Source organism: Rhinichthys klamathensis, unplaced genomic scaffold (assembly GCF_029890125.1).
Source record: "Rhinichthys klamathensis goyatoka isolate OS25496 unplaced genomic scaffold, OSU_Roscu_1.1 h1tg000358l_1, whole genome shotgun sequence".
NCBI lineage: Eukaryota > Metazoa > Chordata > Actinopteri > Cypriniformes > Leuciscidae > Rhinichthys > Rhinichthys klamathensis.
Window position 1 is genome coordinate 156,097 of NW_026606867.1, and position 15,094 is coordinate 171,190.

The window sequence follows — 15,094 nt, forward strand, 5'->3', positions numbered from 1 at the left end:
TAGAAGGTTGTATATCAGAACACTTTTGCAGCTATTAAGGTGGGATATGGTTAAAGTTGGGGACAGGTTTCGTGGTATGGTTCAGATTAAGGGGTAGCGTATGTTTTTGTATGCAGAATTTTGCTAATATGACTTCACCTTAAGTGCACTGTCAAATGGTTCATTTAAATGTTACATAGTAGTTAAAGACACTTAATTTAAAGTGGGTTCGATAATTTTGTAGATCTAACAATTGGTAAAAGATACTTTTGCAGATGAATAGATACGTTTTCTGTTAATTGCATGGATAGATGCTTTTGTAGAAAATTAACAGATTTGCTGATGGATGCTTTTGCAAATAGGTGGATACTAGAATAGACACGTTTGGATGGGTATTGATACTTTTACAGATAGATTATAGATGGATAGACACATTTGTTTAGATAAATACATGGATAGATGGTTTTGCAGTGAGATAGAAGGACGAATAGTATTGTAGATGCAATTAATACTTTGCAGATATGGCATAACGATATATCATGGATGGATACTTAATGAATGCATCATGCTTTGCAGACATGGAAAGATATTTGCAGATGAATAAATGGATGATGGACATAGTTGGCATGCTTTTGCATATAGATGGGTGGATTGATACATTTGCAGATAAATATAAATGTGGATACTTTTGTCGGTAGATTAGATGGGCAGAAGGACGGTCACATTTGTTTAAATAAATAAATAGTGGATAGTATAATGGATATATAATTGTAGACAAAGGAAATTAATACTTTTGCAGATAAATAAATCTGTGATACAGATGGGCAGATGGTTAGACATATTTGGTTAGATAACTAATTGGGTGGATAGTAGGCTATACTTTGGCAGATGGATGAATAGACATTTTTGTAGACCTGGCTATGGATGGATAATGGATGGATTGTGCTTTTGCATACGGCAATTAAATGGATAGACATGTAGCAAGCATGCTATTGCAAACAGAAATTTGGATACGTTTGCATACAGACTAACGTGTTTCTTGCAGTTCCTAGTCCTGACTGTTACGGGCGCTCCGTGAGTCAGCCCAGCAGCCCGGACGGATGGAGCTCAGTCAGCACCGGCAGCCCGTTCGGTCCGGCTCGGCCATGCATTCAGCCGAGCTGCACTGACAGCGACTCCGAGGACGACAGCGCGGCAGCCGGCAGTAAACAATGAGTGTCATCATCCTGGTCGTTGTTTTTATGCCCAACCCGCTAAAATGAAGAGATTTTTTTGTAGCCTTCTCAGAACAGAGTAATAGGCTACATTGAAAAACGTGAGAATAAAATATAATAATAATACATTATTATGATTTATTATGATAATATATTAACAAGTAGGCCTATCTTGTCGGTGTCTTTTAAAATTAAGAGATTAACCAAAAATGCTACTGCCCTAACCATATTCAATTTAGCTTTAATTCATAAAAATAACGTAGCACGACTCCATAGTTCTGTTTTATCAATTTATTGTAGACTATAAATAAAATACAACAAGCCTATTGTTCTAAAAATGACAAGAGAATTAACACCAACGTGCAAGCATCGCGGTATTTGGTGGTGAATTCCCGCGAGAGTTGGGGGATTTCGGACAGCGAAGAGGGCGAAATGGAGATATGAGGTCTGAAAAGGAGCAGAGGGCAGGAAGCAGGGAGAGAGGCAGCGTCGAGATCCAGTTCAGGGACTGTCAGAGGGAGCAGGACAACGTTGCGGTGAACCCGAAGCACAAGGAGGAGAAAAAGGAGATCTTCACCAAGGTAAATGGCGCAGTTGTTTGGATGATGATGATGATGATGATGGAGGGAACGGGATTCAGCACCATAGACAGCGAAGAGACAGGGGAGCCAGTCGAAACGAATATCCTATTGGCATCAATCACTTCAAACACAAATGCATTCGTACACTTAAACAGTTACCCCTTTGAATACATTTAAAAATCCAGGCGTTGAATGGATATACTACGCATAAATAATTTTGGGGAGAACAAAACAAATCAGTGGTGCAATAGAGACATTTGAAAATAGACACACACACACACATATATATATAGCCTATATTATCTCTTTTATTATATATTATCTCCTATGTGTGTGTAAAGGGATAATTCTGTAATTTATTCATTATTTACTCGCACTCAGGTATCGCACTTTCTTATGTGGAACACATATGGAGAATTTCAACAATGTACTGTTCGTTATTTTAATATCCAATAGCAATTAATGGGCACTGTAATTCTAAATTCCTTAAAAAGTACAGAAAAGCACCATAATAGTGATTATTGATTTGTGCACAGGGATGTTGGACTGTTCAATGGGACCAGAGCCCTGGGGCCTCTGATTACCAGACCTCAAGCTGAGAAACAAGCTACTACATACTGTATATAAATTAGACAAACAATTTGTGAAGAGTTGTAAATAAATGAGAAATGTCCCAGTTAGGATAAATGTCTCTCTTTTTTCTCTTTTGCAATGTTTTAAACGCACATGTTCATTTTTGTCATTACAATTTTATTTCTAAAAATTTTTAGTGCTTCTTTTATATAGGTTGTCATACGCCGACTGCCACCCTGTCTATCAAAAGACCAGCTCGAGGAGCATCTGAGTCCTCTTCCATCTTTTGACTATTTTGAGTTCTTCCCAGCTGATCAGAGGTATTCGGTTTGTGTATGAATATTCTGTGATCATGATCACTGTCACTCTTATACATATGCATGTTTTTATATATTAATTCCCTGCAGCTTATATCCGCATCTCTTCTCAAGAGCGTACATCAACTTCAAAAACCCAGAGGATATCATTATTTTCAGAGATCGTTTTGATGGCTACGTATTCATTGACAACAAAGGTGATTCATTTTACTCTTTTTAATATTTATCCTCCCTCAATCTAGTTCATCCCACTTATACTATAATAGATTTAGTTTTTACAAAAAGCACAACAGTGGTAATATAAATGGTTTATATTTAGTTTAATATAATTCATAACAGGTCTATAATATATTAATTGTATTTTTATTTAGGCCAAGAGTATCCAGCTGTTGTAGAATTTGCCCCATTTCAGAAGGTTTCCAAGAAAAAGTTAAAGAAGAAAGATGCTAAAGCCGGAACTATTGAAGAAGGTATTTATAATTTTTAATTTATAAAAAATGTATATACATTTAAAGTATACATGAAAAGTGACTTTACTGATACATGGCGAAAAGTTAATAAATTTGTTAAACACTTAAATCTTTTTTCAGACCCAGAATACAGGCGATTTCTGGAAAACTACTCTTGTGATGAAGAGAAATCCATGGCCAACCCAGAAACACTACTGGGAGAGATTGAAGCTAAAACCCGAGAGCTTATAGGTATGGTTTTGGAAATTGTTTAGTGCTGTTATCATTTGTGTAGAATAAATGTATGTCCTGGACAAGTATTACAAAGCTGGTCCTAGTTCATTTTGATGAGAACACTTTTTGATGTTGAGAAATGTTATTCTAGCATAGAGCTGTTCGATCATGGTATTGCTATGCATTTCAAAATAGCGGTTTTCAAAAAAGTATGTGGTGAACATCACCTGATCTAGAACAGAACATATGTTCAAATGTGAATTTTAAAACGTTTGTGTAATTTAAAAAGATAATCTGCTGGATATTTTAAGGACAACCACTATGTTATATACTATGTTACAGAAAAACGCTATTCAGACATTTCGGAGGGAATCCATGGCTACATTATGCTTCTCTTCCATGATTTATGACTATAAATTAAGCTATATGTTCCCTCTGTGTGACTTTTTTGTAGCCAAAAGGACGACACCCTTGTTGGAATACATCAAAAACAAGAAATTAGAGAAACAGGTAAGGGCTCAGTGAGCACCATCAGACGGCATGTTTTTCACTGCGGTTTTGTACTGTACTGTACTGTATATACATGATTCTTTTCGATTCTAGAGAATAAGAGAGGAAAAAAGAGAGGAGAGGCGAAGGAGAGAGCTGGAAAAGAAGCGGCAAAGAGAGGAGGAGAAGAGGAAACGCAGAGAGGAAGAGAGACGAAAGCGGAAGGAGGCCGAAAAGCAGAAGAAACTCTCTGAAAAAGAGATTAAGATCAAGGTATGACTATAAACTGTTATCACATCCTGAAGCTGACTACTTCTAACTTGTGGTTATCAGTACTGAACTGTAAACCAGTTATTACAAAAGTTCTTGAATCCTTTAGCTTTTGAAAAAGTGTGACCGAGACGATGACGTGGACTCAGAGAGACTGAAAGATAAAGGAGACAGCGGAGAGATGGAAAAGAACAGATGGGAAAAGCCGGCAGGACACACTAAGTCAAAGGATTCGAAGGATAAGTAAGAGCTACCTAAAAGTTGCCTTTCACCTTGTTTACCTTCTACTGTAATTCAAACTTGGACCTAAACAAAAAGTTTAAAATGTCTATGTATTTTCAAAATGCATCTTAATGATCGTATTATTAAAATGTCAAATCTTCCGGTAAAACAACAGACTGCAATTGACTGCAAGTTCACATTGAGATCTGAATGCATCCAATCAACAACTGATGACATTTGCTTCTTTTTTGATTAATATATTTCCCTCTGATGTACGTCACAATACGGATTAAAATATTTTCCGCTACTTTTGTTTCATAGCGACTTTAAGGATTTTGAAACGTTTTGTTCACATCTCCTCAAATAAAGCAGAAATATCTGCACTATTTCTAGGTCACTAATCAATCAAATTTGTGTCAAGGATCATGTGGATTTTTTGTTAGATGTTCGTTCTTCCATTAAGGCCCAAGATGCTCTTTAGATAATTCTCAAATCATACTGGAGAACAAGGTCATCAGATTCAGCAGATTTTTCATTACAACTTAATGTAATGAAGTAATGAAAATGTATACTTTGAAAAGTTACTGAAAAGAAAGTTACTTTTGGACCCCACTGTATATGCATTTATTTATCTAAGCGGGCTTTCCGTAGTAGGAGTCAAATCGAGAGTGACAAGGAGCAGCGGGAAGGTCACGGCCGTCGGCAGAGGGACAAAGAGCATCGCGGCAGAGACGAGGAACGTAAGCGTCAGAGGCATCACTACGAGTTTGACAAGTTCATGCGACGCAAGGAGGAGACCAAATGGGGCAAAGGCTACTGCCAGGACAGGGCCAAGAAAGAACAACATCATGCCTATTCCTACTGCCCAGAGACTGGAGACAAACTGGGCAAAGAGGACAGAGAGGACATGGGCAGCAGGAAAGAACGGATTCGCAATAAGGTAAATAAAAACTAACAGAGTAGCAATATCTCAACCACAGGCCATTTGCAACTCTGGTTCTGGTATTATGTACAGTTATTGCCATCAGTCAGTTTGTCCGGTCTGTGTAGCAGATGAATCCACTAATGCATTCAATATTTACACACCTGTACTTGATTTATACATCATTATGTCTGTGGGAAATACAATACGAATCTGCCTCCCTCCAGGGGGTTTCAATGCAGCCTTCACTGATGTGTTGAGGTAGTTAGCTGTAATTTGGCTGTTGGCAATATTATTGACGGAAGACAACGTGTCTCTCAGTCTGTGTTAGCGCATCAGGAGAAAAGGACTTCCCAGTCTGAGGGGCCAGACCAGATAGGAGGGGCTCTGCCAGCAAAGGTACAGCTAGTTTTTGAGCCTTTCTACCCACGGGAGGGGATGCTTCACATGCTGTATACTGCGAGGCCTCGCACCTTACAGTGCCAGGCGTACTTGATGACAGCAGAATGTTGGTTATGCTGTAATGGCACAGATGAGGAGCCGTTCCCAATAGAAGGAGCTTATATAACTGAAAACGACGGCCCTGTTCCAAAACCGAGCGAGTTGCCTATGTAGGCACTGGCAGCATTTTAAGGCATTTTATGCATGCCCTCAATGTAGAATTGGACAAAAAAAAATGTAATAGTCCTTATTTTGGCCAAATTCAATATTATCTTTCATTTATTTACCTATTTTTGCAAAAGGCTATCCCATAATGCATTGCGACCATCTCGGGGGGGGGGGGGGGGGGGGGGGGGGGGAATCCAGTCAAGATGGCAGACGATAAATGTCGATTATATATTATTATAGTTGAAAACATATTAGATTCAACATCTCATTTAAACCTGGAAATAAACAAAAAAATTAAGGATTTTAAAACGTGAATTATTTAAAAAATCTTTTAAAATATTTCTGCTCTGTTTCGTGGGGGGGAAATCCATTCAAGAAGGCTCCCAAGGTGAGAGAAATTTTAATTATGAATATAGTTTAAAACAAATCTGTAAAATAGATTCAACATCTCATTTAAACTAGGAAATGAACTAAAAGTTTAAGGAATTTGAACTATTATAAATTATACAAAAAGTGAATACAAAATATTTAAGATTCTGATCTATTTTGGGGTAAAATAAGGTGAGGTGAGAGAAATTGATATATATATATAAATAGTTAAAAATGTCAATAAAATAAAACTTTTCTACTCAATATTTGTGTGGTTTTATACTTATTAGAGTTTGACACTGTTAGTTAGCAACATGTTATCGCAGACTCTATTGAAATGAATTGAAAGTCGAGTCTCCTTTGCCTTTTGCATTGAGTTGCTGATATGTAAAGCGTTACAATTTTATGACAGTTGTCTTAAAAGGCAGCTTCCTGTGTAGACAGTAAATTGCATTTCGCTTGGTTTTGGAACAAATCCTAAATGTATATAGAAGAATACTTAAGATCTCGCACATTGTAAGCACATTGAAATGCTTACATGCTGGATTCTGTTTATACCTTTAGTAAGTAGTCATTTAGCAGATGCTTTTATCGTACTTACCGTACACTTATTTCCAGAAGTGATGATAGCAACAGTAGTCTGGTTATTAGCCCTGAGCTTTAGCCATTATGTGTCACCCCCGTCACCACCACCGTAAACAGAAACTGTATAACACAAACAAAGGCATAACAGATACAATTCAGTATAATGTTTTTGTTATGGACTAAATGGATTTTGAGGGGCTGTCAATAGCTGGTTGTCTGTCTTGCTGAAATGGGTTGAAATTGATTATACTGTATGCATGAACAGCACTTTCTTAAATAACCTGCCATGAAAAAAGCCGTGTCGTCTGCGTTTGTGGTATGAAATATGAGTGTATTGCTTTTGTCTCTTTTGTCTTACTCATTTCACGGCACAGGACCGACCAGCAATGCAGCTGTACCAACCTGGGGCTAGAAACCGCAAGCGCACGGGCTCCGGGAACAAGGCCTTTGACTTCTCGCCAATCTCTCCCGATCACGGAGGAGAGCTTTGCTACAAGACAGTCATTGGTACAGGCTCAGAAAAGAGTGCTGACGAGTAAAAAAAAAAAAAAAAAAGACCACGACAGGAAGAAGTTATGCCAGTATAGGAAGAACACTCAACTTCAACCTTGTTTTTTTGTCTTCTGAGTCATCTGTGAGTATAGTGCATCGAAATCACCACTGAATATTTTATACACAAAGTCAACAGTGTCATAAATGTACAATGATCGGCTTCTGTACGCTTGTCAAGGATTCACACCACTTCATTGATACAAATACCTCATTATTTACAGAGATCAGATTTGTATGCCTTTTGTAGTGCAAGAAATTGATTCCATTAAACAAGAGAATATATATATATATATATATATATATATATAGAGAGAGAGAGAGAGAGAGAGAGAGAGAGATTTTACTGTAAAGAAAATCAGTGTGTGTTGTGAAATCTGTATTTTAAATAAATGTAATGTGGGATGGGGAACAGAGACATATTTTTTCTTTATGAATATAAAAAATGCTACATTGTATTAATGAAACATTTAAGCATGCAACTCTTAATTTCACATTTTCACACTGTAATGCCTTTGAATGATGCCTCTATTGTCCCTGATGTATAGACATTCTGGCTTTTCTGCATTAACAAATTCATCTCACAACAGGATATAGCAAATTTCTTAGCATCCTTTCACCTGCGGGCCAAGAAGAACAAAATTATTTGTTAAAACTGTCTTCTGTTAGGTCAAATAAGATGTTGTTTTGTGATATTTCTAACCAGTGTGCATGTTTTTGAGAAACTGCAGTCATTCAGCGGTGGGAGGCTACATGGGGTCACTTGCCTTACCTTTGATTTGCACTTAAAGATCCCGTCCGTTATTAAATACAAAAAATACAGGTTTTTAGAATTACTGTTTAGTTAGTATGGAAGTAAAATAATGACAAATGTATTTGAAACAAAAAAGCTTGTTGAATTATTTTACTTCCATAAGTTAGTCCAACAAAAAAGTGAAGTCTGTAGAATACTTAAAAAATGTGATATTGTATTTGATGGATTGATCATTTGTGTACAATAAAGATATGATTATATAAAGTAATATTTGAATTTTATTATTTTTTATTTATATTTTATTTATGACTTAAAAAAATATTAAAAGAGCTGTATTGATTTTTTGTTCATAAATTATATTTAGACTTTTACACTTTAAATAAGTTTGATTAAAAAATGTACAGCTTTTTTTTAAAAGAAATTTTTAAGTAGTTAAATTAACAAAAATAATTGAAATAAAAATATTGATACAGAATTGTATTTTTTTTATGGCATTACATAATGGCATATTTCTTAAGATAATAGACCAAATTTTACCATAATTAAAGTTTCTCGTTTGCGCTTGAATTGCAGCTGAAATAATACTAAAGGACGAACTTTTCTCAAGGCTGGATTTCTTTGTAAGATTTATTGCTTTCGCTTGCAAAACAGCTCAGCAGCTTAAGTTTGCTCTTTCTGAGTCAATTCTAAACCAGAATCAGTTTGCACTGAGAAGACAGAAATTAATAGAATTTGCATGCTTCTCATACAACTTCTTTAGTTCCCACACTTTCAGACAGAGAAAGCAAGTCATAATGACTTTCCTGTGTCTTTTGCGACACGACTATTTACCTCTAATTTTACTTTTAGCCTGTTTTGTTCATTCCTATTGCCCCTGCTTTTCTCGCACTCTGTGAAATGTGAAAGAGTAACGATGGAAGATGCGATAAATCATCCTGTACAGAAGCAAAATGTCACTAATGGCAGTTTGTGCCACTTTATAAAGAAAATAGTAGTTCCCCGTTCTCCAAGAAAACACATTTATTTTAGGTTTGTTTGTTTTCTAGTTAAGTGCATGAATAACCAACATAAAAGTAGAGCTCACAAAGCAAACAGGAAACAAGATCACAGGTATGACTGAGATAAAAAAACCCTGAACGAGTTTCTTCACTGTAGGTTCCTTTTTTTTGCTTTTCTTTTGTACATTTTGTACAGATACGTATATCCACACCAGATTTGACAGGCCTGGCCAATGAAACACTGAGGTTTCTATTAATGCATCTACAAGTTCACTAATAAAAATTTGGCATATCCCAAAAGTAAAATGTTCATTTCACTGTTTGTTTGGGGTGCGGGAGCCCTTAAGACTACATTAGCTTGGCGTCAGGAAAGGTGTGTGCCTTTATTTTTACTGGTTTATGTGGCATATTGCCTTTCACCACATCCTCCCACATCAATTTCAGCTTTGAGTTCGCAGTCATTTAAAAATCCAAATCAATAAAACATTCAAAAACACACATCACTATTGAGAAAGAGAAACTGTGTAAAACCAGCATGTCATTAGAGGAACTTCCTCTGGATGCTATAAATTCAGTTTTGTTTGCAAACTGGTAAATGAATAGATGTTATAACTTTGATAATGAAATACGTATGCAATGTTCTTGTACATGTTTTAAATGATCAATTTATGATATTTCGAAATGAAATATGTTGTTAAATTTCACATATGTGTAACTCTAAGCTTACTATTTTGATCTAAATGAGTAGTCAGGCGGCGTACTTCCTCTCATCAAGAGGTTTCCTGAGTCTAACAGTCATGCCTGAAGATTAACTGCCATCAACACACGAGGGAAGTCGCACATGCTTCTTAAGGTATGTACACAAGCCTGAAATTGCTTTTTAAAATGATGTATTTCCTAAACATGTGCCAGTATACTTCACACTTTGAGTCGCTCTGATAATCCCAGGGACTTTACATGGCTTTCATTGTCTATTGTGAATTATTGAGAAATCGTACATTTTGTGGATGTGCTCTGCTTGTTAGTTAGAACTGATTCATTGTTACCTGAATGTTTTGCTGCTCTTGTTGAGTTAGAACTGTGTGATCGTTCGCTAGACGGATGATCGCAAACAATCTCAGTCCGTAATTCCTCCGGATCTGACAAGTATATTGAAAGCATTGAGTTGCAAATGAATCTCCTATTGCTACAAATAACAGCAAATGTAACGTTAAAAATATAGTAACTGATAACATGTATAAACTCACTGATCTCATACTATCAACATCATTTCACACAGAGAGCCTTTTATAGTTTTGTCTAACAGATGAGTCATGATGGTGTAACACTTCACGGGTTATGAGAAAGCAGGCTACTCTGAAAGCAAAACCAATTTTACTCTGATCCAGTAATGTGGTTTTTTTTAACAGTGTAAAATATGGAATCATTATAATAATTTGGTTGAGTTATGTTCTCCATATCAAAATGTTTTAATGGACATTCTTTTAACATTCTTGCGGTTTTATGAATTTGTGTTTGTTAACTGTTTAAATTCCGCTGACAAGCTTATAAAGATTACATTGAGAAAACTTACCTCATTAAATATGATAACAGGCACCATGAAATTTAGTAATATCATTTTTTTGGGCAATAACTATGTGGCTACTATGTTTGTGTCTATAAGGACATTTGCTTTCAAAAATAAACCTACCATGAGAACTATTATTCACTGTAAAGTAAAAAGTGTGAAAACTAGACATGGTTTCACCTACTTTGAAGGGTCCGCATGTAGGTCGTTATCTTCACATAAGCATGGGTTCACTGAAAAAAAAAAACATGAAAGTGTGATCATAGGTTATTAGGTGATACATTTTCCCATAATACCCATAAATGTTGCTGCATTTTTGTAATTCTGTTAATTAGGCAATATTCCAAATCCAAAATGACATGCAATACATTCAGGTACAGTATACATCAGTTTACACATTCCCTGTGAATCAAATTTGAGTATTTTTCAGGAGCCCTTGTGCAAACCTATTACTTAAAACTTGCTTATTGCTTAATGACAGAAACACCCATATAAAATACTTTGCGAATGATGGCATTCAAGTACAGTGTGTAGCTGATATTTAGCAGGAAAATCAAAAGGCGATTGACAAAAATCCTAACAACGGCAAAAAACATGATCTATCTAATGAACAATGGTTCAGTTAAAGGGGTAATTCACAGAAAAATTCTGTCATCATTTACTCACCACCATGTTGTTCCAAACATGTATGACTTTCTTTCTTCTGTGAAACACAAAAGAACATCAGTGCTTTTTCTCGTCCATAAATTGAATGTTAATAGGGTCCGATGTTGTTTGGACACCCAACAGCTTTTATAATATCTTTCTTTGTGTTATGCAAAAGAAGGAAAGACATGCATGTTTTAAGCCACACAAGAATGAATAAATGATGACTGAATTTCTTTCTTTTTTTGGTTCAACCATCCCTTTAAGTCTACTTATTTAGGTCGCACAAAATTAAAAAATGAAAGAGCAGAAAATAAATGACTCAGTTTTTAAACAGACCCGGGAACACATTTTAGTCACTATTTAATGATACCCTTTAAGTTTGCAGAAAGGTGGCGTACCCATTAGTTGCCATCATGACCTAAAAAAAAAGGCTTATTAAATCTATGAATATCCTTTCAAGAAACAAGGACACGGTTTCAGAAACATTATTTTACGTCAAGCATTTGAAACTACAGCCCACCTCTACTATTTCAATCTGTGCAAGACACCCGCACTAAAGCTGTAATGACTATGAAATCTGATGCTGGCACACGTTGCGGCATTAAAATAACTTTTCACTTCCTTTGAAATAACATGAAAAAGTCCCTCGCTCGAGACTGTTTGTGTGAATCATTTCAGTTAACATTTGTGAAACAGCTCTGAGACTTACAATAGGCAGTGATTTGTTGGTCATTTGTGCTTTGTGTGTACCTGCTGAAGAAGCATGTTTGGAAAGCCTATAACATGGCCTCACACTTCCTGTTCATGCGAGAGTGTTATGAAGCATCAGAGGTATATCTCAAATGTGTGTGTGACTGCAGGTCTAAAAACTGAGAAGTGTTTTCAGCAACACATTACAACGTCTTAGTCAAGTTATACTAAAATAAAAGAAAATATTTATTTTAATTATAAATTAAGCATGTACATTATAATAAACATTATATTTCTTTTTAATTATTGATATATTTTTATTAAATATCACTATTATTATTATTAATTTGTATTCTAATGCATAAATTATAATATAATTTACATATAAATGATAAAACTTTATGTAAAAACTAAGTGTAAATTATTATGCATTATAATGTATAAAAATAATCTTAAATCAAGCGCTCATAGTACAACTACAACAAATAAAATAGCATTTATTAAAAAAAATTTTGATTGATATTTAATTTATTTAGACAAAATTATATGTCATTTTAATATTGTACATTTACCGGCTTATTCGTGTCAGTGAGCCGAAATACCAACATTGCAGATGTTTATCACACAGTTTGTGGTTTTAAGTGATGAAGTTTGGTAAGTGTAATCTTCCGGTCTCTTCAACCTTTTCCAACAGGTGGAGAAAACAATCATGAATGGTTCGCAACCGGGCACCGTCAAAATGGACAATGCCACCTTGGCTATGTTTGACAACAAATTAACCAGTGATATTGTGTCAGCCGTCTATGTCATTGTGACTCTGTTCAACCTCAGCGGTAACGGCGTGTCTCTGTTTCTGCTGCTGATGCGCACCTCTCCGAAAACCCCCTCCATCATCTTCATGATCAACCTCACCCTCACTGACCTGATACTAGGCACTGTGCTCCCCTTTCAGATTGTGTACCAAATGCAAGGCTACAACTGGACTTTGGGCACGGGCATGTGCAATGTACTGACTGTGGTATTCTACGCCAACATGTACTGCTCCATTTTATCCATGACTGCGATTAGTGCCGACCGCTACCTGGGGATTGTGAAACCGATGCGTTTCAGAGAGAGGAGGGAGAAGAAAGCATTTGCAATTATTGCCTGTGTACTGATGTGGCTGCTGGTCCTTGTCATTCTGAGCCCTCTGGAAACAACAAACCTGACATATTATGTACATGAGCGCAATATTACAACATGCTTTGACATATTGAAGAAGGACATGCTCCCTAGCGTCGCTCACTGGGCGGGATTCCTGTTCGGCATGTTCATCATCCTCTTCCTCTGTCCGTTCATCATAACGGTGTATTGCTATGTTAACATCATCCGTGTCCTGGTCAGAAAGACCAATAGTCAACAGAAAGGCCGCGCTGTGCGCCTGGCGTGCATTGTCCTGTTTGTGTTCATCTTTTGTTTTGCTCCCAATAACATATTGCTCTTGGCCCACTCAATCTCAAGGCTGTACTTCGACAAATCTCTCTATATCTATTACAAACTCTCGCTGTCTCTTAGCTGCATTAATAGTTGCGTAGATCCATTTATTTATTATTTCGCATCTAAAGAGTTTCGCCGGAAGCTAAGGCAAATTCTGCGGTTGCAGACTCTCAGCACTGGTGAGACTCAAATGATTGAGGGTCACAGAGAAAGCTTTTTCTCTGGACGTTCAACGTACAATGCAAATGAAGACTGTGACAATTATTAACATTTCTCTTTTTTTTGTACGGTCTCTGCTACTTTTTATGTTTTTAAGATTATGGGGGAAATGTCATAGGAATCAGAAAATGTCATGATTCTCGCACTGTTTCTAAATGTGTCAGAGCACAAGCGCTTACCGCTAGGCCACGGCTCTGACACAGTGTTTTAGCATTTATAAGAATCTATTTAATTCGAATTCATACCACTTCCCATATTTTGTTTTCTTTTTGTTGTTTTGTTCTGTGTTGATCTCCTGACTGAGCAGCTGAGGAATAGCATGCTGCTCACATGCATTTAGGACGTGTGATATTGTGTATCTTTCTTTTTTGCTTTCTTTTTTGGTATCAGACATCCAAGATCCTCTTACCAAAAAAGTTCCCATATTCTTCATACAATGCTGTGTGATTATACTTATGTATCAACTTCAGTAATTTCAGATCTGACTGAAAAAGTAAAGACTTATTTTGGCAGCTATTTTTGACATATCGTTGATTTATGAATTATTTTTAGACTGTGAAATGTGTAGTTATTGTTTTTTTTTTTTTCATGATTGAGCCAAGGTGTTTCAATATTTATCTTACTTAAGCTGTTTATAATGTGCATGCATTATTAAAAATGTTTTGCTTAGTTACCGGTTTTGTATTTGTTTGTATTGCTGGGCATAATGAAACAGTTTTTCTATATTGTAACACAGTATACGATGTCATATGGTTAAATTTAATAAATACATTTGAGTTAATAATTAGCATCTATTGTCATTCTAAGATTAAAGATTACATATGGGCTATTCAACAAAATCCATGTTACAATCACCTTATGTCTATTTTCAGTTGTTCGACTACATGCTCTGAGAGCAAAAGACGATGTCACAGAAAGGTCAAGATTTGTTTTCAGTTCCTTTGAAACTGACTGAGAACTATTGCATGTCGAGCAATGTGTGCAAAGTAGGAACATGTAGTACTACATGTATGGAACATTTTTTAAAAAGTAAAACAAATTAGTACAAGGCTTCTGGAAAATCAGTTCTGAAATGTCATTGATATGTAGCCTCAGTCCGCAGCCTGCACAAAAAGGAAATGAAGCAGGTTGCAAATACCACTTCAAAGTGTGCTTAGACAGGTAAGATTATGGTTCAAGAGAGAGCAAGAAAGAAAGCATATTCCACAGGAGATACATTTATTAATTTATAGGCCTAAATCAAACTATAGAGTTACCTACAGAGAAGTATAGGGCAGAGTATAGGGCGTTTTTGCTTAATTTGTCTTTTAGACAATGAGACAGAAGATAAAAACAAAAGTGTGTGTATCTATATCATAGAGGCAAAGAAATATTACTTTT

At 36.0% G+C, this 15,094-nt stretch overlaps 2 protein-coding genes across 5 annotated transcripts; both read left to right on the top strand.

Moving 5' to 3' along the window:
• The first annotated feature begins 1,543 nt into the window (after positions 1-1,543).
• upf3a (UPF3A regulator of nonsense mediated mRNA decay) lies at positions 1,544-8,384 on the top strand. 4 transcript variants are annotated; one of them, XM_056233010.1, is made up of 11 exons: positions 1,544-1,774; positions 2,561-2,667; positions 2,755-2,861; positions 3,036-3,134; positions 3,255-3,365; positions 3,802-3,857; positions 3,951-4,109; positions 4,216-4,349; positions 4,983-5,268; positions 5,572-5,649; positions 7,188-8,384. In XM_056233010.1, the coding sequence occupies exons 1-11, from the start codon at positions 1,634-1,636 to the stop codon at positions 7,350-7,352; spliced, it is 1,443 nt and encodes a 480-aa protein (XP_056088985.1). In that variant the 5' UTR covers positions 1,544-1,633; the 3' UTR covers positions 7,353-8,384. The 4 variants fall into 4 exon arrangements, with proteins under 4 accessions (XP_056088985.1, XP_056088983.1, XP_056088986.1 ...); XM_056233008.1 differs by having other exon boundaries at positions 1,545-1,774; positions 4,980-5,268; XM_056233011.1 differs by lacking the exon at positions 5,572-5,649 and having other exon boundaries at positions 1,545-1,774; positions 4,980-5,268.
• A 1,114-nt stretch (positions 8,385-9,498) lies between these two features.
• Positions 9,499-13,971, top strand: p2ry8 (P2Y receptor family member 8). The gene is made up of 3 exons (XM_056233017.1): positions 9,499-9,705; positions 9,863-9,967; positions 12,714-13,971. Exons 2-3 carry the CDS (start codon positions 9,956-9,958, stop codon positions 13,761-13,763), a joined length of 1,062 nt encoding a protein of 353 aa, XP_056088992.1. The 5' UTR covers positions 9,499-9,705; positions 9,863-9,955; the 3' UTR covers positions 13,764-13,971.
• The last annotated feature ends 1,123 nt before the right edge of the window (positions 13,972-15,094 follow it).

Bases quoted from the DNA above. Each gene is read 5' to 3' on its own strand.
- upf3a (XM_056233008.1), top strand. From the start codon at position 1,634: ATGAGGTCTGAAAAGGAGCAGAGGGCAGGAAGCAGGGAGAGAGGCAGC. The intron at 3,858-3,950 runs GTAAGGGCTCAG...TTTCGATTCTAG, and splicing joins ACAAGAAATTAGAGAAACAG to AGAATAAGAGAGGAAAAAAG. The intron at 5,650-7,187 runs GTACAGCTAGTT...TTCACGGCACAG, and splicing joins GAGGGGCTCTGCCAGCAAAG to GACCGACCAGCAATGCAGCT.